This window comes from Schistocerca gregaria, chromosome 4 (assembly GCF_023897955.1).
Source record: "Schistocerca gregaria isolate iqSchGreg1 chromosome 4, iqSchGreg1.2, whole genome shotgun sequence".
NCBI classification, from domain to species: domain Eukaryota; kingdom Metazoa; phylum Arthropoda; class Insecta; order Orthoptera; family Acrididae; genus Schistocerca; species Schistocerca gregaria.
The window spans coordinates 640706307-640730104 of NC_064923.1; the positions used below are offsets into that span (position 1 = coordinate 640706307).

General features: G+C 42.8%; 1 protein-coding gene across 1 annotated transcript; it reads right to left on the bottom strand.

Moving 5' to 3' along the window:
- Positions 1 to 1923: 1923 nt before the first annotated feature.
- LOC126266643 (synaptic vesicle membrane protein VAT-1 homolog) lies at positions 1924 to 14839 on the bottom strand. The gene is made up of 8 exons (XM_049971034.1): positions 14772 to 14839; positions 14416 to 14471; positions 8441 to 8515; positions 7329 to 7520; positions 7050 to 7260; positions 5337 to 5594; positions 2407 to 2651; positions 1924 to 2333 (listed from the first exon to the last, which is right to left on the bottom strand). The coding sequence occupies exons 2-8, from the start codon at positions 14452 to 14454 to the stop codon at positions 2220 to 2222; spliced, it is 1134 nt and encodes a 377-aa protein (XP_049826991.1). The 5' UTR covers positions 14455 to 14471; positions 14772 to 14839; the 3' UTR covers positions 1924 to 2219.
- Positions 14840 to 23798: the final 8959 nt, after the last annotated feature.

Here is a 23798-nt window from a genome sequence, read left to right on the forward strand (position 1 = left end):
TTAATGTTAGTTCCTAAATAGCATGGTACGTTTGGAAGAATAAGAGACACTTGTCCTGGCCTTAAATTCCACCTTGTTCTCGCTATTTCTATTATGTTTCCTCCTAAAATCGGAAGTATTTTACGAAGTGCATCAGCGAAATCTGTCACGTAAGATTTACCTGTATCCTCCCTCGGTATAGCTTTAGGCCGTTAGCAAAATTACCGTCTGCGCTGGCGGGTCTAGAGAGGGTTTATCTGTTTCAATTGACTGGAATACTGATCGACACCCAGGAACGAACAAGCATGAAGTAGTCACTAACGCTGTTTATTTGTCGGATGGTAATAATACAATACAGTACACTGGCTATCAGTAAATGCCTAAGTACACGAACAGACGTAAATATGACTCCATTGGTATTTTGATACGTAATTCAACATGAAATACTACTGAACACGACAGCAATTCTATATGTGTGTTTCGAGGCACACTTGAATATATTTGAGCCAGCCACAAGTTACGGCTGCACAGTCTCATGGCGTTTCAACGACCGGTACAAAAGATACCACGACAATAGAAGTAAAGCCACTTCTCAGCGCCTGCTTCTACTGTAAGGTCTTCATACTGACCGACGTGTAGAGAACCGTGTTCAGTGCTGAGACTAGTCTATATGGAGAACTAGAGTTACTCGCTATTCCCTGGATGCTCTGAATCCAATTTTCACGACCCTAACGTTAGTTCTTACGGGGTAATATGGAAAACTTACCCCAATCCTGCTAACCTACCTGCAATGGAAGGCTTTGCTGCAACTTTAAGTAAGCCGGGCGGCTTTTTCTGAGTTCTGTTTGTAACACTGGGTACATCGTAAAGGGCAATGTATTTTAGTACACTTGTCACGGAACTGTGCTATGCGTCTGAGCGTGGAAGCACGCATAGGTTTTCAATCAACAGACATGACCGCATAAGACAGCAAATCCAAAATGTATTTCAATTTAGTTCCTGTATGTTAACTGAAATCATGGACGGGGAAAAAATTCAGTTTTTTGTGAAGCTTTTACGAGAAATTAATTCGACAAGCTTGAAAACAAAATTTGTCAAATTGAACTATTTTATTATCTAAAATAAACGGGTATATCGTTTTTCAGGTAAATCATCCAGTGGGAAACAAATCGTCTAAGTGTTGCATTTCGTTCTTAGTGGTTATGTGGACATTTAGTTTATGTTTGAACTCTATGTGCCTGAAGTCGGGCACTTGTGACGGTTGTTTAGGGAAGTAAAATAATGCAAGGGCAGTACTGCAACGTTGACTTTCTAAATATGTATTTTGAAAATAAAGACGTCTAAATAGTTTTCGGCATTAGCGTGATTATAACAAGTTTAAAGCCCACTTCTCCTGTGCAGTAGTTTAAGCCGTTGTGAATGGGATTATTTTTCTTAAATGCCTTTAGACTGTTCAGCAGTGGATCGTAAAGACCGTGTCACTTAAGACAGGCGCACTTACCTAGATGTCACATCCAGTTTATTTAGGACGGATGGAGCTGAGCTGCTCGAGATTTGTAATTGTAGAATGAGCCACAGAAAGGGACCACAACCTAACGAATTAAGTCCAGAAATTTGTTAGCAAGTGCCTAACCTGTCTTCATGGATTACGCAAAATCTGTTCAGAACAGACATGGCGCTGGTTCACACATGGTCTACTTGACACTGCACGTTGTGAGCTATAAGTGGCATCCAAGTTTCAACTAGTAACCCTCCCAGACTCTGCATGGATAGTATGTATGTCTGACTAAGCGTCTTGTTATGGCGCAGTGGTAATTGAAGATTACATACAGAAGTTCCATTTCTACCAGTTTATTAGTGGAAACTGTCAAAATCTTATTGCTGCTCTTCGGATCACAAATGGCAAGCAGTTTAGACTCAGCAGTAAGAGTAGGTGATACACAATTTCAATGTTAAACCATTCTTTTAATACCACATGCTTTCCAAAGCATAAAAATACAAAGCCATCTTAGCACGAACGACATTTCGGATTAACATTTGATTACCATTAAAACCGTAAAACTTCTAAAATATTTTACTATTTTAAAAACCTCAAAGTGTGAACATTAAAATATTTCATTTGCTTGATCTGCTTTAGAAAGCAGTATGTGTCGTCGCCCCTAAACGACGATACATGTTCAGAGCCGATACAGGACGCTGTTCGTTCAGTTTCCAGTGCAGACACATTTAGCTTGCGGCCGTTAAGCATCTTCTTCCAAATCACTTGGTAATACAACTTCTGCTGAATTTCTGATTACCAAAACCACTTTCCCGTAGTTCTCTCGCGTGCAAAGTTGGGTCATAGCATCCTGCACCTGGAAGTACACAACGTAGTTTAGGATGCATGAACAAATTTTAATTATTCTTTTCTTCAAAGTCTAAACTTACCCTTCCAAAAGGTAGAACGTTATGTGCTCTAGGCGATATTGTTCCTTGAGAGCGCAGTTCGAATATCTCTGTCAGTATTGACTGCATCTTTTCTCGATCTGTTTCTAGCAATTTTCCGATGTTCAGTCCCGTCATGGTGTATGCTCTCCTGATCACATCTGAAGAACAGAACGCTTTGGCATCCCATGATGGTCTCAGTAAACCCCATACAGAATTACTCGGGTATGTAGTTGAACTGTTAGATCCTGAAATCATAATGGTTATCACATTGTTTACTTGGGATTATTGCCGATTCTTGTACAGAAACTTTACGCTAGCGGAAAGAAGCTACCACCATTTGTTTTAGACGTGTAGTGCTGTTATATAGAAAGTGCTACTTAGCATAATGTGAAAGACTAACCTATAATCTGAACTGAATAGTGAACGAAGGGATTAGGTTCTCCAGTTTCCGTTTCCATCATTTTATAGCAAGACAAACGTATCGACAATTCTTAACCACTATTCGAAACACTGACTACACAATGTCTCATTTATGTAAATAGACTTCGAAGGGGGTGGGGGACGAAAGGCTCCACGGCTACTTACGAGCATCAACTCTTAAGTTTGAGGTTATGCTGTGTACCTTTATAATTGACAATTATAAATAATGCGAAATAGTTTTTTTAGGGTACCACTATGTAACGCCATTATATTGAAATTCTTGCTTTTTATGTTCTCACAATACTAGCACCAGAACGCTCATTTTAGTCCGAATCCTGTTTATTGTATGTATGTTATCTTGTTACTGACTAAAGCTGACAACAGAACGTATTTATATATTGAATTTCGAAGTGAAACTTAATACCATTCGGGCCGATTGCTGATTTATCAGAAAGTTTGTTCTGGCGGAGTAACTTCTCTTCAACAAGACGCGTTATCTGATTAAGATTTTTCCCCCAGAGACACAATGGAACCAGAGGAAGCCAATTTCTACTTTAACTGACGGATCCAGTAGCTGTATGCATGGCGCTCCTCACTTAGAGTTCTTGAACATTTCAGCACAATGTCATGAAATTTCGTCGACGGAAATTTCAGACTCATACGCTGAAGCTATACTGATTAATGGTTGCATTAATACATTAAATGTTGCACGTAGCTACGTTTTCACAAATTTTTCTTGTGTGCATTACAGTGTACTACCTATCATTGTTACTTGATTTGGTTTCACAGGTAGAAGCCTGTTGGTTTCGGCATGTACTTATTTTTATTTTTTTTACGCCAAGCAAGTGTAAGTTGAAGACGTCGCGGCCTCCTGACCTTCAGTGCTTACATATTCTGCCCTCAATCACGTTCCACACATGAAGACGTGTCATTCGAACCCAAATTCGATAAGGTAAGGTCAATGTTTTAAGAATTCATGTAAACAATATTCAATTGACAAGTGACTGCACAGTGGTTGAAATACTGGAGGCTGGCATGCACACACACACATTCCAGACACGACGGTCACATAAGATTTTAGTTTGGGAGAGAAACCGCACAGTGGGACGCCACTCACTTCAAAGGACGACCCAGCCCATGTTGGCCGGTGACCACCCATAGCAGACAGCGTGGGCCCGAGTGGAAAGGGGGGGGGGGGCGGGAACAATCCCTTGTTCGACTTTAAAGACAATTCCGCTACATTGTGTGGGAGCGGCCAGCCTACACATTCTTTGCACATAGCATGCAGTTTCAGAGACTATTACAGGGAGACAGCAAACTCCCAAAAGCAAAGCTACAAGTTTCTGGATTGGTCGCCTTAAACGAAAGGTCATTCCCGTTTTAGAAGAGCAATGCTGATTGGCTGACGATATTTCTGACGCACTGAGCTCAAGGAATAATGGGGGAGACCGAAACATATACCCCTTCACGTCTGGCGTGGCGAGGCAGTTCCGTTGTCGCTCTTGGAGCGAGAACACGTAACGAGACCGTGCGCGCTCGTATGTACTCGAAAGAGCGAGGGACAAGTCTCCTCAGTACTTCACTGGGAGAGCACCTCTGTCGAGCGCGAATCGAAGTGCGACTCTATATTGAGCCCTTGCGATTAAGCGTTGTTCACTGTGTTGGGCGACACCTATTGTGCAGTGCGAATGGACAGAGTTGTAGTTAAACGCCTACGAGCGAATCTGAGTGCCATCGCGGTGGATGGGTTATCTGACTGGTGTACCATGCCAGTAGACTGGAGGCGAATAGGGGTCTATTACTTCATCAAGGCATAGGGAGACTGATTGGCGAAGGTCAATCCAGACAGAACAAGAGTTACCTTATTTGTGAGCATTGACCGCAGTCATTGTGGCTGACGGTATCCTGCACTATAGCTATTGCGAGCCCCGTATTTTCTCCGCGACAGTACACCTCACTCCATTTCACACGCTACAGCCTTGACCATACCTAGCGACATTGTAAAGGATAATTACTCAAGTTGAGTAGGCATGCCTCTCAAGCCTTTCTGCAAAGTTAACTACGATGTTCAACTGTGTAGAAATTAGCGAATCCTATCCTTGGAAAATAACTCGTTAGTTTCATGTTTTTCTTACAATAACTAGTACAATTCCAGTACCCAAGTATCCCACTAGTTACGTAACAAATTTTGTGAATTTGTCATTTCGTTACAGCGGACGGCTCCAGAAGGTATTTATTGCTGAAGATTTTTCAGGCATTTCTCTTTAGAACGTTAGAAGCGTCTGACTTCTGTTGTAGTTTGAGGATGCAAATTGCATCTTGCAGGAGCAACAGGGTACGCATCTGATTAATCCAATGTGCAGAACGGAATGACAGATCAACCCAACACCCCTCAAATTAACTTCATATCAGCAAGAAGAATTTAAGAACTTTCAATTTGTGTAGGAAGCTCAGTCAATGGTACATCGATGCGAAAAATTCGCTTTATTCAATACTGTAATGATACTCACCAATATTAATCAACTTTCCGCAAGGCTTAAGCATTTTTACGCACTTGTCGATATCTGATCCACCGTTCGAGTTTATCACTATGTCTACACCGTACGGATGGAGGTCCAGAACTCGCTGGGCATAGTTGTCACTGTGGCTGTAAGTTCGGTTTGCTCCTAGAGTCCGTAGTTGTTCGTGCTTTACTTCCGATGCTGTTCCCAGAATTCTAACGCGGGGAACAGTTTGTGCGAGCTGTAGAACTGCAGTGCCCACGCCACCTGTAAAGGAGGAACCGTTAACATGCTTTGGAAAAAGCTTAAGTTTTTGGTAAAGACTGCTAAGATTACCGATATTAACATTTTTCGTAGAGTACGGGCTGCACAACTCAACTGAAGGTGAATGAAGCATTGAACGCAACTGTTCATGTTTCGTTAGATTGGAGCGTAAGTTAGTGGCATTTTCTTGGTACTTAAGACAGGTAAATAAATTAGTGAAATCAATGTGAAGTGAAGTAGAAGTAAGAAAAATGGGAAACTTTAGTTTAGAGTGTAACATACTGGCAAACAGCAGGCAGAGCAGAATAGACAATGACTGAAGTCATCAAGTTCAGGAGAAGCCATCGCCACCCCTACAATAATTCCTTACAAAACTAAAGGAAGATAGAAAGAAGGCAATTTGACAGCGAAGTCAGCAATAATTGTGTAGCATTTTACAAGTGGATGGACAAACGAGCTGTAAATCTGATCGCTAATATCTATGATCCTAGTGACGCCATAAGTGTAAACAAGGAGGGAAAGATGGATGAACTTCTGTAGTGTCATGTCCCCATGTATTTAGTGAATGAGAGGTGAATGAACTCTTGTCAATTTTGATCGTCTAAAAAGAGACTGAAGTTGTGATCGTGAAAGTAAGACATGGTGGCCTAGGCTCTCTCACTATTGATATATGTGAAGTGAATGAGTTTATCATACACAAAGAAATTGAAATGTAACAATTCACGAATGAAGACGTCGGAAGGAAACCGTACGAAGGATTTCTCGCAAAGGCAAATATCCACTGCAGTGGCCTAAGTCAAAAAGGGAAGAGCGTAGCTATCAGGAAAGACAAACCACACGTGGATAAGCAAATCAGATTGGAAGGCAGAGCGCATCAGCCGAAACAAGCCACATCAAGAAGATGTGCAGTATGCAGCACACGTTCTGTTCCTGTTAGAATAGTGTTGATTATGCATTTGCCTTTGTCTATGAAAATGCGAAACATTTTCAAACATTTCATTCTCAGTATGATGTAATTCTGAGTTGTTTGTGTAAAGAACTTCCTAAGGTAACTGCTCAAAATTTTACCTCAAAATTTCTCAAGTAGTAACTGGAGAGTATTATGGACGGTGGTTGAATAAAAAATATTGTATGATTTTAATAAAATTATTTTATCTGGTAAAAAGTAATTTAGACAAATCACGTGTTCTGATTTTACACAATATCCTGCCCCCCAGAGTCAAGAAAGTGGGGTTAACATTGATAACCGCTGCCACTGAAAGAGGCAAGGAAATCCGTCGACGCACGTGCTATTAACTTAATTTGGACCGCGTACTGCAGTTACATCCTTTACATCCTGTTAGTCTCAACTTAGAGTGTAGTAACGTATTTAAATACAGCGGATAAAAGTTGGGAAATCGTTTCAGAGAAGTCAAGGAGTACTTTTTAGTATCTATTTTAAGTGTTGAGAAATTTTACCTCCGATGGATTGCATGAATATAACTTGCGTTGGCGTGAGTTTGCCGATTTCGAACAAACACATGTACGCCACTAGGAAGTTAAGCCCGAGGCAAACTGCGTGGCAAAGGTTAATGTTGTCTGGTATCTTGAAGCAGTACTTTTTCTGCACATGGACCATTTCGCGGAAAAGACCACCTTGCATCTGCAGGCAAAGGACTCTCTCCCCAACCTGAAACGAGACTGTTATAAGCACTTTTGTCAATTTGGTAACTGATCATTTTATGGTTTCAGTCTCACCTTAAATTCTGTCACTTCACTTCCTGTTCGTGTCACAATTCCAGCACATTCACTGCCCATTATCACAGGAAAATAATTACTTTTGATTATGCCCAGTCGCAAGTAGTTGTCTGTGAAATTCATACCACAGTAGTGGACTTCCACTTCAACGTGATCTTTTTGAAGACGAATAGGAATTGGTGTATCTTCGACCTGCAGACATGTATCAAATAGCATTTCGTGTGAGACAGTTAAGAACTAATTGTTAACTACTACATGACTTCTGCAACGCCAATTTCATTTACAGTGTGATTCTCTCCCGTAACACTGTACACCCGTTTTATGACCGACAGCTTCACTTATCAGTTACATCTTTCGTCGTCGTTGAGGGCTGCATACTTGCACAAATCGGTGAGCGTCTTCTGTCAGATAATGGCCTACTCTGAACAAGGAGCTGACAAGCTATTTGCAGCAATAAAAAGAAATGAGGATGCTTCGAAGATTATTCAAATTGCAGAGGAATCGCAAAAAAATTACTTTATTAGTGATCTACGTATCTTCAAATTAAGGCAGTTCAATGGCCCAATTTCAACTGAGACTTATGAATTCTGAATGGCAATACGTAACAGCGCTACACCAGTATCTACCTAAATTCACCGTAGACTGCCACCTCATCTCACCAGTAATTCACTTTGGAATGGGTAAGAGTTACCAAATGGGACATCTTCCTATGAGAATTTGGCACAGCGCTCTGAAAAAAATTTACTGGAAGGTGTTAAGTTTCCAGCAGTTCCGTGATTGTATTTTTAGCATTACATTGTTTAAGAGACGTGCACGTCTACTGTATCAAATGGACGTCTTCGCACTTATCGTGGTCAGTTGTGTTCGTGTAATTGTTGGAGCGTCTCCCGCCCAACATAGGTATGCTCACACTGATGGGAATGATCGTGAATGCTGTTTTATTATCCATCACCTCCTAGGCACTACGAGGAAATGGCTAACAGTTAACTAAATATATACCGTCAGCCATTGCTGTTTAAAGGTTCAGGGATGTATCGCATAGAACTGATCCGACTCTGGAATAAAGTTTTTTCGTACATTACATTTAATTTGTGTAGGACGATGCAACTTACGTCTACTTTTTGAATTCCGCCATGCCCTGTCAAAATAACTGATTTCACCAGGCGAGTCGGTTCTGTACACTGCATCTGCAAAAAAGATAAAAACGAGCGAAGTCAGAGATACTATTGTTTCCTTTGTCTATTTTTATCATTTGTTTTTTTCTGCTGTTTTAGTGTTGGCGCACATTTTACAATGTGCTCTTAAAATCTGAACTTTCCTTTGCATCTGCCGAGAATGCCTTTCGTCTGAATAAAGAACGCGGCCATTTGAGGCAAATACGCGTGTCCACAAAAAGGTATCGTTTACAATGGGGTGCTGCATTTCGATGTAGCTAGTCAGCAGTAAGCAACACCGAAAGAGTTACTTTTTTAGTTACAGGCCCGCCATGGGATACTACATACCTGAATAGTTGTGGGAAAGCACACAGAAGGGGGTAGGAGTTGCGGTAGTTGGGTTATACTAGAAACCCTACAGGAACAGGCCCAAAGATGACATAACTGGCTGAGAGCTCAGGAAACAATTTTTTTACCAGTAAATTTGGTTATGATAATCCAGTGCATACGCTTCTATTATAATTCGTGAACGCTCTGAACAGGAATGATACGTCTGGCCGCAGCACTGCATGGGTTTTTGAAATCCCTACCTGACGTCCAGTAACACTCAACCGAGTCTAGGGGTGGCGGTCGGCATATTAGTATTCTACAGCAATTTCTGTTAGACCAGATTTTGACTGAAGGTGGCACGATGCAACACACGACAATTTGGAGTCAAGCAATCGACTTGCACTGTTCGCTCTGAAACATTCATGAATGAGAGCGATCGCAGCAAATGAACCGTGGAAATAGGGGTTTCCTGGATGGTTTTAACAAAGTCGACTTGAGGAAACTAATTTGATGTATGAAACACTGATATCTTTTACGTCTCTGTAGCATTTCGTTATACTGAAGACTTGAGACTTGTGGCTGTAGGATAATTTTTAACTTGCTGTAGCACCTAAAGTTACGATATTTTTTTTATTTCTCAACAGTCATCTTACTGGAGTCTGCCGCGCAGAGACTGCTGGACACACATGCTGCTGAACACTGCAGGCATTTTGTAACTACATCTTACCTTTTTTGCCTTATCGAACTAAGTTCCTGCTGCTTATTTGATGGTGAGAAGTTGTAGCATTTTTCCTACATCCCTATTCCCTTTACCTTCAGGAAATTGAACAGTTTATCACTTCTGACAAGTTTCAGTAATTCAAAATGTAGTGACGAGTAAACGACTTATAGGCAAGTTAGAGCCACAAGAATTTCCCGATCAGGGAATGAATTAGTTTCTAAACCCGTGGAAACAGGTTATTTCGTTTAACGTTTTATGTGACTAATAAATTTGTTCATTGCTTCACGGTGTAGTGTCATTTGCTTTCTGTAATAGCCGTAAAGGCATCTCATGCTGAATTTACAAAACAGCACTAAATATACTGTTTTAGTGTCACCACTTTAATTGGTATTCGGTGGTAGTTTACCACATTTATTGGGTTACTGTTCCGAACTGCAATCCCGTTTGCCGTCTGCTAAAAAAGAAGTGACTGACAAAGTAGGCTTCTGTCTTTACAGGCACTAGTCCAAACGAGTCACTGCCTCTATTTTTAAGAGTGCAGTTCGAGCAAAATAATGAAACAGCCATCACACAAAACTAGATACTTCTCATGGGCTGGGAAGCTATCCTAACCCCTATTTGTGGAACTTTACAGAAAAGACAGACAAATGAATTTCAATGCACCTAACCACTGCAGCCCAGAATAGCCTTCCGCTTGATACTAGGAAGAATCTAGTATCGTCACCGCAGTAATTTGACGGCTACACAAGGAAATGAACTTAATGCATCTAGTGTCGCCATAAGGCCAGCGGAAAAGAATGCTGTCGAGTTCATTGCACAAGCATTTTTGTACTTTTTACACTTTAGACTTTCTCAATAGCCGCACAGAACTGGTATGTTGTTAACTCAGCGACTTAACCACTCTCCACACCACATGGTAATGAGCCACGACGATTAGAAACTGGAAACAGCGGACAGTAAGAACGTGGAACAACGTACCTAAATCCAGTAGCCTGTGCGCTGCATTGAGGCACTTTAAGTGATTAAAAGTGTGTGCAGCATCGGGCTACAATTCTGTTCCGAAACTATTCTGACGTGCCCACACGAACTGTAATTGGTTGCGAAAACACTTTAACCTCAAATAATCATGATCTACAAGACAGCGTAATGGACACAGTAGTGAACACAAGGTCATTGTAGCGAGGCTGAAAACCAAATAAACCAAAACCACGAAAAACAAAAGCAAAATATATCTATAAAACCGGAGATAAAAATTCTGTTCGATGCCTTCCCAAGAGCGTCTCCATTCCTTTCAAGCTAATGACATCAGTGTAGACCAGATATGGCTCAAATTTTAAGATGCCGTATCTACAGCAATAAATAAATTCATACCACCCAAGTTAATGAAAGACGGGAATGACACACCAAGATACATAAAACACGTCATAACACTGATGCAGTAACAACGAAGAAATGAGAGCATGGCCAATTTAGAAGAACACAAAATCCCAACACTGGTGATGTTTCACGGAAGTTGTAAATTTAGTGCGGACGTCAATGCGAGATGCTTTTAATGGTTTCCATAATAAAACTGTCTCCGAATATGGTACACAACCCGAAGAGATTCTAGTGGTATGTGAAGTACACCAGTGGCAGAAAGCAGTAAATACAGTCACTGCGCGATAGCGATGGAAACCTTTCCGATGATGGTGCCACTAAAGCGGAGTTCATATAGTTTTCCATAATTCCTTCACGAAAGAAGTAAATATTCCAGAATTCGAAACCAGAACAGGTGTTAGCATGAGTGACAACAGTAAATACCTTAGGTGTTGCGAAACAAGTCATTACTTAAAGGCAAAGTTTCCGGTCCAGACGGCATACCATTCAGGTTCCTTTTAGAGTACGCATATAATAGAGCCTTTCTTAGCGGTCATAGACAACCGTTCACTGGACGGAACGTCTGTTCCTGAAGACTACAAAGTAGCACAGGTCACAAATATCAACGAAAGAAAATATGAGCAACCCACTGAAATACAGACCCTTATCATTGACAATTTGCAGTAGAATTTTGGAGCATATACTGTACACGAACATTACGAGTCACCTTGAAGAAAGTGACTTATTGTTACATAACCAATACGGATTCAGCAAATACCGTTCTTGTTCAACGCAGCCAGCTCTTTATTCCCATGAAGTAAAAGGTGCCGTCGACAAGGTATCTCAGAACTATTACATATCCCTAGATTTCCAGAAGGGTTTTGCCGTTCCTTACAAGATACTTAAATCATGTGCATATAGAGTGTCGTTTCAGTTATGCGACTAGATTCGTGGTTTCCTCTTAGAAATGTCACAGTTCGTAGTGGTTGTCGGTAAATCGACTAGAACATAGGTGATATCTGTCGTTCCTTAAAGTAGTGTCAAAGGACCTGTACTGTTCATGATTTATAATAAATGACAAAGGTGGTAATCTGAGCAGCCCCCTTATATTGTTTGTTGATGACGCTGTATCTTAGCATCTAGTAAAAGAAGCTCAATTCCAATTACAGAACTCGATAGAGAGGATTTCTGTCTGGTACGGAAGTGGCAATTGGCACCAAATAGAAGTGCGAGGTCATCCACATGGGCAGCAAAGGAAATCCGATAATTTTTCGGTTTACGATATATCGCACAAATCTAAAGGCTGTTAATCCGACTAAATTCTTAGGAATCAATTATGAGCAACTAGAATTGGAAAGACCACGTAGGACGGGCACTTTAGTGTGAATTGCAGAGTAACCATGTAGATGAAGTTACTACGTGGTACGTTTTAGCTTCGTAAATTGGAGGGAACAACGATGGTCAGAGAACTATGTCTGCGTGAGGCAGCTGAACGGCTATGAATCACAAAATGTTTGAAAAACGTGTCGCTAACATTTCATCGTGTCTAAATGGGTGATTTAAAGACTTATATACGAGTTTTTATAGGCCCTTTGCCACTTGAAGGACGTTACGCACTGATCTGTTGTTGAACGGAAGCCGGTTTCAGCCGCAGACCTGCAACAGCTTGCAGGAGCAGGAAGAATTTGAGTATTTCGCCTAGTAACCCAATTCAAAAAGGTGTTATTCATTAAGAATTAGAATAAAACATGGAAGATTCACCGTAGTACATTAATTATTACAGTCACAAATGTGGAGCCGTGATGCAGCTTAACCCACTACACTTCATCCAGTATCTGAAGACTATAGCAGGTGGTGACGTACGGAGGAAAACCATTTCAAGAATTTGCGAAATGTCTCTCTCCGGAATTCCCGTCTAAATGAATAACGGAAAGAGTTTATCGCTTTCTGCATTATCGCTGCTCATGCACTTAATCTTCCCCTTCAGGTAAGACCTAATTTATTCTTTATTCACGAATGAGTACTCAACGCATGTTGCTGGAATTTTGCACATGCCACTGAATGTACCCGCAAACTCAATTTACGACACAGATTACGTCACACGTTTACCCGAGTCACTAGCTTCTGCTTACGGTGGAGCAGAAATCAACCCGATTGTCTTAACACTGTATTTTCATAAAAGAAGCAATTAGGTACTACCAACGAACCAATTCCAGACCTAACGTTTGCTTGCTTACATCCTTAAGGTCGCATTTAACACGTTAACTGATTTATGAAATAATCAACTGTCTGAAACCTCTTACTTAAAACTGATTAGTGCAATGTGTTCACAAGGAATACTTTTGAAAAACATATATGAACACCTACGTCAATATAAATATACCTTAGTAAACTGCAGTGTATTGCGACATCGAACCTTAGATTGTGGTCTTTAGCTGATTCCCAAGAACCGATTGGTAGCCAACTGAAATTAACACTATTTTCCAATCCACTATTAGCATTATTTGGCAAATTTAGTATAAATGTGGGCACTAAGTTTTAGCCGTTCCAATATTACAGGCAAATTAAGTTTGGAGAACTCGCGAATTAATCAGCAACGAGAACAGTGCATCATGCCCATAGTGTAGGTTAATATCTCCGCGAGATTCCGGTAACTAAAACTTTAAATAGTAACTGAATTTTTGTATAGGAGTCTCGTGTGGCGATAAGTTATAATTGCGAAGACCCATTTAACAGCCAAGATCGCACAAAATATTTTTATTGAAAACCAACGGTTTCAACAGCCTTCTTTATCTTCAGGTCATAAAGATCTTTCCGTAATACAACAGTTATTCTAAGCTCAGTGTCGTGCACAGATGTGAAGTGAATAAAACTCGGCACCCTACAATACTCTCATTGCTGAAATATTTGGAAACACTGTCTTGTCCAAGAGACGATGTCCACGTTCATACCGCTAACAGCTGCCTATTACAAGACACAAATACGGTACACATCTGTTTACATATGCTAGAGACACACTTCGCTTTTTATGGTTTCTATGTGAATAGGAAGTGCACCAAATTTGTAATTACTTTCACGTTTTGCGATAGGTTATCAGAAATTCAGAAGTCGTTCTGCCCGATATAATGCGGTCCATGCTGCCCAACGTCTTAAAGAAAGCCTAACTCCCACAGGTCTCTAAGTAAACAAATACCAAAGAAGGGGGTATGACATTTTCTCCATCACGATTTCACCTTCCATCTGATTACCCCAAATTAACTTTTACCGTATTGTTTCATCTGGCCTGCTACGACTCTGGACGACTAGCCACCGTTTCGTAACTGAAGCTATATTCGTTTAAATCAACCTGAATGAAAAGTTTCTTTAACTATGGTCACACGTTGAAATACAACCAGTTTAATAACCCACCCCGTTAGTTAAACTACGGCGTCCTATCTGTCATTCAACACGCTTGTACCCATATTAATTTTAACTGCTCACACGTACATATCCAAAAGTGTTCAATTATATATCATTTCACACTTACCACCGGGGGTGGTTGGAACTGCAAAGGGCCGGCGGCCATGGTTTCTGAAGTAATTCCTGCGGTGAGAGAAGAATAGTGCATTAGACCTTCCAATTACCAATGACGTATAAACACCGTAATTAGTCCACAGGATTGAGACAGTTGTTTAATAATTGTCATGAACAATATTTCTGTCTAACCTGACCCTATCCCATTTATAAACCAGTCCGACAAAGATAAAGCACGGATAAAGAAACTGCTAGAACTATTAGCTATTTGCCTATAACACACGAAAATGTTAATCTGTTTCGCCTCGATCAAGACTAGCATAAGGCAACTAACCCACGACACACATCTCACACATCGTTACAACTTACCAACAAAACGAACAACGAACTGGAACTGCTGAAGGAAACTCCTGCTCTACCGTTAATAAGAGCTGGAAGAAAAAGGTGTAGCAGATCTCGATCATTCATCCGGCAATTGATTGGTAAACGACATATCACGTGATGTTGGCTCTTCCTTGAGAGATACGAAGCGCCGCCTCAGTTACGCTTTGTGTACTATCCACGTATTGCCTCTTATTGACTTGCCTCTGCGTATACGTTGTATAACGTGCCCTAAACACGCACCAACCGACCGACCGACCGACGAACTTTTCTCGTCGAATTGTCGGGAATGACGACCCGACAGCCGACTTCTTCCATCCTCCAAATTGTGCCGTTTGTAGCGCTGTCATACCAACCGCTCCACGAAACTTCGTCCTTGGTCCCTGGGCGTGGGATTAATTACTGTTCTAATTTACAAGACAGGACGCGCGGTGGACGAAGCTATAAGGACAGAGGCGCTGGAGAAATTTAAAGACTGCATATGTTTGTGAGACACGTCGTGCGATGAGTATAGTGACACAGATGCAAGAAATGAAGCACTTTTTAAATTTTTTAACAAATACATAATGGTTTAGTTTGGCACGTAGAGAAAATAGAAGTCCGTCGACTTTCTGCTTGTCAAAAATAAAACTTAAAAATCGAAATGTCGAAATTCAATGGACGTTAATTAGTAAAATATTGTTTCATTGTTGTAAGTGTTGAAAAAAGTCCAGGCTATATCCAAGCAGTCTCCTACGAATAGCAAAGCGTGTTATTTTTGTTTTTACTGTTCCAACTGTTGCTAAATGCTTCATTTCTTACGTAACTGTTGTTGCGTTAGATAATGTGTTCCACACCATGTGTGGTTTTTCGTCTTATAATTTGAAATAAGTTTCTTGAACTTAGAGGTCATCTTATATGCTACATACATAAATAAATTAATAACGTTTACATGAGCGTCTTTCGTTTCATTTGTTTTGCTTCGCCATGATGTATTTCCTTAGTGAACTATAAATCACGTTGCAGGGTTTAAAGATTCATTTTAGTTAATAACTGTGGGGATACAATAACACTGTATTTGAGATCTCCCTAACTTCTACCAGTGGCCATAACGTGGTCGACAGTCTCACGTTGCAGCTAGCAGACTCTCTCATGACTGTCTTCATTTTAGTTAAGAATGATTTGATGATGTTCAGCAGCTGCTTAATGCATGATGCATCCATTCTTAGATAATAACGAAAATCGTCAGCTCCCAGCTGCTTAAGAAACAGAACGTTCATGAATTTCTTTCCTTGCATTGGCCACTTCTTTGCCTATAGCTTTCTCTCGGCTTACTTTGGCCTTTTAATCGCTAAAACAGCCAAGGATAATCCGCCGCGTTTCTGTTTCTATATAGAACCAAGTGGGATCTTGTAGGACTAATGAAGTTAAAGAAATCACAACAACAGGTCAACGCCTTTGAAACGCTGTAATCGGCGAGTACAGTCGGTAGGAATGTGCTAGGCTGCCACGAAATTGGTCGCTCGGTCAATCGGCCGGTAAATTGCTGCATGTGTAGAGGCCTTCAAGCTATCGAGCCAAAACTTTGCCAAGCTGTAGCTGAACCTCCAAGGATAAAAATCTATCAGCTTCAGGTTTCTGTAGTATATTACATAGTACTTTCGAATAGAGAACGAGAGAACACCTGATCACTTGCTTGCGGTACATGCAATTAATTATATTTTACGTGTTACTACACTACCATTATTTTCATATTAACTTAATTATTTGTATGCAGTGGTGCTATAATGACGTAGCGATTCTGTTTTTATAATACTGATGAAAAATATCACGTAATACAAATTGCCAGCGTGCGTTGAAACAAAATTTGGCTGGGGAATATGTTGAAATCTGATTACGTTCAAGTAATGTGTGGACAGTTTTACTACCAAAATATTCAGAACAATACTGAAATCCACAGAGTTTTACGGGAGTGTCTAATTATTGCCAATCAATATTAAGTATAGCAGCCCTTTTTTGATAATGTATCACACCCTCCAACCCTGTATGTATTCCCAATACCGGCCGCTGTAGCCAAGCGGTTCTAGGTGCTACAGTCTGGAACAGCGCGACCGCTACGGTCGCAGGTTCGAATACTGCCTCGGGCATGGATGTGTGTGATGTCCTTAGATTAGTTAGGTTTAAGTAGTTCTAAGTTATAGGTGACTGATGACCTCAGATGTCAAGTCCCACAGTGCTCAGAGCCATTTGAACCATTTGCATTCCGAATAAGCGATCAATAATATCGCCAACATTTCAACTCTCTTACATCTTCTATAAACAGAAATACTGTGATGTGGTAGAACGTCTAAATTCAGTTTTAAATACGGGCGAGTATGATACTAATTGTTTTTGCGCCATAAAACAAAACAAACAGTTTTAAACAGAGGCACAACGGCCACACGGGTATAGAGCTTTAAAAAACCTACCTTTGACGATCATAAATCAGGAACTCGTCGTACTGTGATAACGTTCTTTCATTTTTAGCGGACTACACAATTCGATTAACAGGCAAGTTATACCAGTGTGTCGGACTGTAATTAAAGCCAGAACATTTGCATTTTACGATAACTGCGAAGTCAGATAACGACCTTCAGAATGACTCGCAACTTCATTGGTTCTTCCCGTGCCTTTCGTGTTGTGTTCATATCAACTTCTGACGAATCGCGCAAAAGCATTGAGAATTAATCGGCTATATTAAAACAGAAAATGAGCAACTTTCTTAGCAGAATAGGTTTTAATTTTATATGTTACGCGAGTAATGTTCTTTACAACCTTGACTGGTATTTACTTGACACATTACAAAGACGGAGTACTGCGCTGCTGTTCTATTTTGCTGTCTTAAACAATGACAGAGTACTATGTCTCGTTAGTATAATATTCACGTACCTATAGTCTGCAGGTCTTTACTATTACATTTCTACGAGTACTAACCTATGGAGGCATACGTCAGGAATTCAATGTAGATGGAAGGTGATGGGAGGGAAACTTAGCCTGCCCATGAAGCGTGCACCATCGCAGTCGACGAGTACTGTCTACGACAAAGGTTCGAGTTCGCGTCTTACTCAGACCAGCCATTTTAATGTCAACACACAACGTATTTACAAAGTCACGTAGCTTGGAAGCACGTTAGGTCACTAGCTGTAGGAAAAAGCTGCATTCCGTACTAAGGTTGTTACTGTGCAAGTATGATTATCAACGAGCTTTTTACGATATTTCCTGATAGGGAAAGTAATGCAGGTGTTTATTGTCTTTGGCAAGATGTTTTAGTTAAATTCTCTCTAATAATATCACACATTAATCAGTAAATCGAAGGCCACATAGCGGAATATTGGCTTCTAGTGCTTTCTTAAGTACTTGCATGTGATGAGTATTCTGAGAGCTTTATTCTGGAACTTATAAATCCATCTGCTTATGTATTAACGTCATCTTCGAGGTTTGTAGCAAAGTGACTTCGTCGTAATTGTAGTGTTCCGTCAGTGTCAGTGTCATCTTCACCGGAAAATAAATAACTCAAAAATGGCTCTGAGCACTATGGGACTTAACTTCTAAGGTCATCAGTCTCCTAGAACTTAGAACTACTTAAACCTAACTAACCTAAGGACATTACACACATCCATGCCCGAGGTAGGATTCGATCCTGCGACCTTAGCGGTCGTGAGGTTCCAGACTGTAGCGCCTAGAACCGCTCGGCCACTCGGGCTTGCAAAATAAATAACTGACGGTCATCATCATTATTATCATCATAATTATTACCATCATCGTCATTATCTGACGAGCTCACCCTTTTGAAACTGAAAGGCTTCTTATTCGTTCAGACAGCGGGGAATTATTGATTATTCGCTTTGAGGTTGGAAATGGTACATTTCACTCTCTATTTAGATGAAATGATTCAGATCTCTAAATTTATCTGAAACTGCGTTTCTTTATAGAATGTAGGATTTCACAGTCAATATTTACGACATTGGACCATGGCCTAATGCCCATCAGATCACGATCATCTGCGTTTCTGTTTGTTTTCGGTATTAACAACTAGCGTACCTAGATAATTATTGGTGGCTCATCCACATTTGTCAGGGGATAAGAAAAATAGCACCCTATTTGGTGACACTGACTATTAGCAGATGGAACTGTACAAAATTAACTTGACGACCGCTTTTACATTCAGTGAATTTAGCGAAGGTGGGGTTAGCTGTTAGAATCGAATTGCAATTGTTGGTTTACACACAAACTGATCTACTAACGTCACTGCAATACACTTTGGAGGTGTGACAGTGGGACTTGGAGTCCCGTACCACCCTCCAACAGTGACAGTACGACATCAGTCATGTAGAAATGCGTAGCCCGACCTGGGCAGGTAGGGCGGGAAAGAATTGGATGTAGAACTGGGGACTAGTTCCGCCAAACGATGTAGCTGCGTTGGGCATGCCATGTCTATCGTTAGCCAAGATCGGTATCGGAGTCCTCTTGGATGGTTAGAGGAACAGGATGTCGATGCCAGCGGCGTGGAAGTGTGGTCCGAAAGTGACCTAATCCTTGGAGAGTGTCCCGTTTGGAGGCATTAAGAGCTATTTTGTTTGGGGGCGTCCACCTGTCGCTGGAGGTGGGCGACGATGGCGTCAGTGTTACGGCCAGTGGTGTATAGTGCTGTGTCGTCAATATGTTGTGTCAGGTGGCACTCGAGGATGACTGGAATATCATTCACATAGGTATTAAAAAGAACGGGAGACAACACCGATCTTTACTGAGTGCCCGCCGACAGTTGGCTAATGGCGGAAAGCATTCCCCATTGAGCCATTAGGAAAGTCCTACTGCGGAGAAAGACATCGACAATCTTGACATATATGTCAAGTATAGGGGTCTGCGTCAGCATCTTGTGCAGTATGTTGTCGTGCCAGATCTTGTCCTAGGCGTTCTGCAAGCCCAGATAAACGGCAGCTGCTGACTAAGCGGTTTTGGAGCTTTTTCTGACGTCTTCATGATTCTTAGGGCCAGAAGTTCGGGAGAGAGGTGCGAAGAAAATCCAAACTGTTCAGGTCGGATCGTCCGAGCCGCCTTCGCCATGGTATTTAAGAGGTTGATGGGAAAGTTGTTGGTGGGGACCGTAGAGTCCTTGAACCACTCTGGGATCGCAATCAGCTTGGCTTGCTTCCACTTAGGGAGGAAAAGCCAGACGAGAGACAACCGTCACAACTTCCTGACATTAAAACTGTGTTCGGTTCGAGTCTCGGTCCCGCACGCAATTTTTATCTGTCAGGAAGTTCCATATCAGTGCACTTTCCGCTGCAGAGTGAAAATCTCAAACCGTTTCATATGCTGGTGCAGAAGAGGAGAGGCGTACTCGGAAGGCGCCAAAGATGTTCATTTAAAATGCCGTTCAATCCAGGGGCTAACCGGCCACGTTTCCATTGTAGGATCCGCTGGACTTCCGCCTTGGAAGTAAGGTGGGGAGCAGCAGAGGTGGAGGGTTGCGGAAAGCGGGAAGAGCTGTCGGGACATCGTGTTAACCCTGTAAATGTCTTGGACAAGGGGATGGATTTGGGCCTCAAACTCGTCCGCCAGCATTTCCACAATTTGAAGTGTACTATACGACAAATGTGCTGTCGTGCGAGTAGGATGGGCAGTCGCCGGTATAGTATATCGCAGGGGCCGAATGACAGCCCAGTCAGATTTATGGTGTAGGAGGAAAGCGGACATCCTGTCCTCCCACGGTTTGGACCTCCAGTCGGCGAGTCGACGGCAGAATTCGCTATAGAGGTACCTCATTTGGCGTTTCTCCTGAGTATCGCGAAACTGCTTCCACCACCGGCGGTAGCAGTTCGTTTTCACGTTCAGCTTCTGTAAAAAAGGAGGCAAATCGTCCAGGGGCGTTAAAGGCCTAGGTATAGTGGAGGTGGAGAGCTTCACTGCTTTCCGTATTTTGGCAGTCAGGTAATCTACGGCACGGACTATATTGGCTGGTGTTGTCAAGTAGAGGTCCAGCCGAGTGGTGTTACTAAGTACCCTGGCGAACTTGTCCCAATCGGTGAGGGTCACATAAAATGAAAGAGAAGCGTCGGTGAGGGTACTGGGTTATGGTTGGGAGCCAGTTTGTGGAGAACTTCCAGTGTAAATTGAGTGGCGACATTTTCGAATATGGCTCCATACAGAATGGCTGGCCGTTGGAATGGACTGGTATATGGGTAGGTTCATGGGGCTATATACCGACAGTGCTAAAGTTTTCTGCAGGAGTTGGACTTTGGGGTTAGAGACCCAAAAATGCCAAGCGGGGTGCTTGGCATTGAGATCTTCCCCAACGATGAGGCTGTCGAAGGCTGCCAAAGTGCGAAGGTCCACTTCAAGCTGTGGTTTGTTTGGGCTCAAGTACAATGCTGCAAATGTAATGGCACCAAGGCATGTGGAGATGGTAACCGCTGTCGCCTCTTTGTGTTAGATTGGCTGGAGAGTCTCTTGGGTATGGACAAGAGCTTCATTGAGGAACAGAGCCGTGCCTCAATCATGGCTGTCGAGGCAGTCAGAGCTGTAAAACATTATGTTGCAAAAGCGGAAATCGTCCACCGATTTGAGGTGTGTTTCAGTAAAATATGCACACGATGGTAATGGAGGAAGTTTTTCAACTGTGTCTTCATCTGTTTGATGCCATTGGCAGTAAAACACAGGTGGCAAGATTACGATGGATCTGGTGGGGGTGTGGTATTCGATTCGTCATTAAAATATTTGGCTAAGCACTTCCACTAGGCAATGTCATAGGAGAGCCCATATTCTGACAGACGGGTTATGGGACAGTGTCACGAATATCAGACTAGATGGGGGGTTTCATGAGAAAGGAGACGATGTGGAGGATTTCACGCTTGTCATCTGAAAAGGACATATCAGTCCCCACCACTGGGGGAGCGTCCCGGGTGGGCTGCTACTCCCTGCGGCGGGCAGCGGTGGGAGTAGTAGGGAGTAGTAGTAGGTAGAGTTGGGGTAGGGGGATACAGCCACAGGTCGACCGGAGGGGCTGCAGCTGGCTTCCCTAGTCGGTGAGGAGTGGAAGCCACCATGGAAGATGGGCAATGCGAAGGAGACAGGGCTGCAGCAGCAAAGAATGCCATGGTACTCGGGGCAAAAGAGGGCACATGTGCCTCAGAAATACATGGAGCCTTAATGGCTGGTACAGCAGCAGCTGCTGAGGGAGGTGCACCCGGCTGGCCCCACAAAACAGGAAAGTTGGTGGTGTCCAGTTGCGGTGGGGGAGCTCTATTTCTTCTTGGTTTCTTTTTGTACATCTACATCTACATCCATACTCCGAAAGCCACCTGACGGTGTGTGGAGGAGGGTACCCTTAGTACCTCTATCGGTTCTATCTTCTATTCTAGTCTCGTGTTGTTCGTGGAAAGATGGATTGTCGGTATCCTTCTACTGCTTGACTCTTCGGTGAAGGTATGTTCTCGAAAGTTTAACAAAAGCCTGTACCGAGCTAATGAGCGTCTCTCCTGCAGAGTCTTCAACTGGAGTTTATCTATCTGCTCCGTAACGCTTTGGCGATTACTAAATGATCCTGTAACGAAGCGCTCTGCTCTCCGTTGGATCGACGAATCCCCCAAGCTAGGGCTGAGTCTCAACAGATCGCTGCGTGGCAACTACTCTACCGAGTACAACACCCCGCCAGGTACCTAAGTCATCTACAGACGATTCTGAGTCCCGACATCGAAATATAGACGCCCATGGTCGACAGGTAGGGGCAGGGCGGCGCCGGGAACAGATCTCAGACAGCGCCGCCCGACTGCCCCGCCCGGCAAACAAGTTGGGCCCGTACGGCGCGGCGCCACGTGGGTCGACCGCGCCTAGTGAAGTCACGTATTTTCGAGCCTTTCGACCCTCGGGACTCCTTAGCGATATCGTTGCCACAATGGCTAGACGGGATTCGGCCTTAGAGGCGTTCAGGCGTAATCCCACGGATGGTAGCTTCGCACCACCGGCCGCTCGGCCGAGTGAGTGAACCAAATGTCCGAGAGGAAATGAAGATTTCAGTGGCTTCTGCTAAAGAGGGCACCCCCACCAGGATGCCATGTGGTGTGGATCGTGTGTCGTGCCCAAACATGTGGTGCATGTAGGTTTGTCTGAGGTGTGGAGTACACAGTTTTCCACTAATTATGGGCTTACACACTTCGCACATCGCAACGGTGGGGAGCAGTAATTCCTAGTATGCCATAAACGTTTGAATTTGTAACAGATGGCTGGCCTGTTGCGGGCCTTGTACAATTCAATCCGGACCTTCATGTACAGAATGTACAGGTTGTGGTAAATTCGCTCTATGTCCTCGCTCCGGCAAAGGGAGACGACATGGGTAGGGCAGGGAATCAACGACAGAGTCTCAGGATCCCTCTTGCTATACTGGTGAACCAAAGGGCCCTCGATCCGAAGCAGTTCCTCCTTGACCTCCTCTCCCAAAATCTCTGGTGGCAAATCCTTGATAAAGGTTTTGGTTCGGCTATTTCCAGACGTCTGGTGGTTAAAGTAAGGCATCGCCCTCGATTTGATAAATTCGAGAATGGTAAGATAGTTGTCCCTACTGTCGAGCAGGGATTTCACATGATGTTTTTGGTAAACAGCCCGCAATTGGTCGAAGATGAGCCGCTGGAGCTCTGTGTTCAGTTTTGTATCATTAGTGACATTATAAACAACAATAGTGTGTAGCTTCTCTATCTTCAGAGGGCTTGACGGGCCCTCCTGAGAAGGAGGGTCGGGAGCAGGAGTCATTTCCACATCCACAGGACCATCCGGTGTGGCGTCCCCCAGGAGAGTGGTGTTGGAGCTCGATCCGCTGTCACTCCGCCCCTCGTGGTCGGAGGAGCGTCTTGAGCGTCTGGAGCGACGGCCAGAGGACTTTCCAACTGGGCCAGGGTTCCCAGAACACTCGCCACGATGGTGGGACAACGTAGGAAGAGGTGCACTCGTAGGTACAGCCGTGTGGTGGTCAGACATAGCCGAGGCGGTCGCCGCCTCACTACG

Bases quoted from the DNA above. Each gene is read 5' to 3' on its own strand.
- LOC126266643 (XM_049971034.1), bottom strand. From the start codon at position 14,454: ATGGCCGCCGGCCCTTTGCAGTTCCAACCACCCCCGGTG. The intron at 8,516-14,415 runs GTAAGTGTGAAA...TCTTTTTTGCAG, and splicing joins AGTTCCAACCACCCCCGGTG to ATGCAGTGTACAGAACCGAC. The intron at 2,652-5,336 runs GTGAGTATCATT...TTATGATTTCAG, and splicing joins CGGAAAGTTGATTAATATTG to GATCTAACAGTTCAACTACA.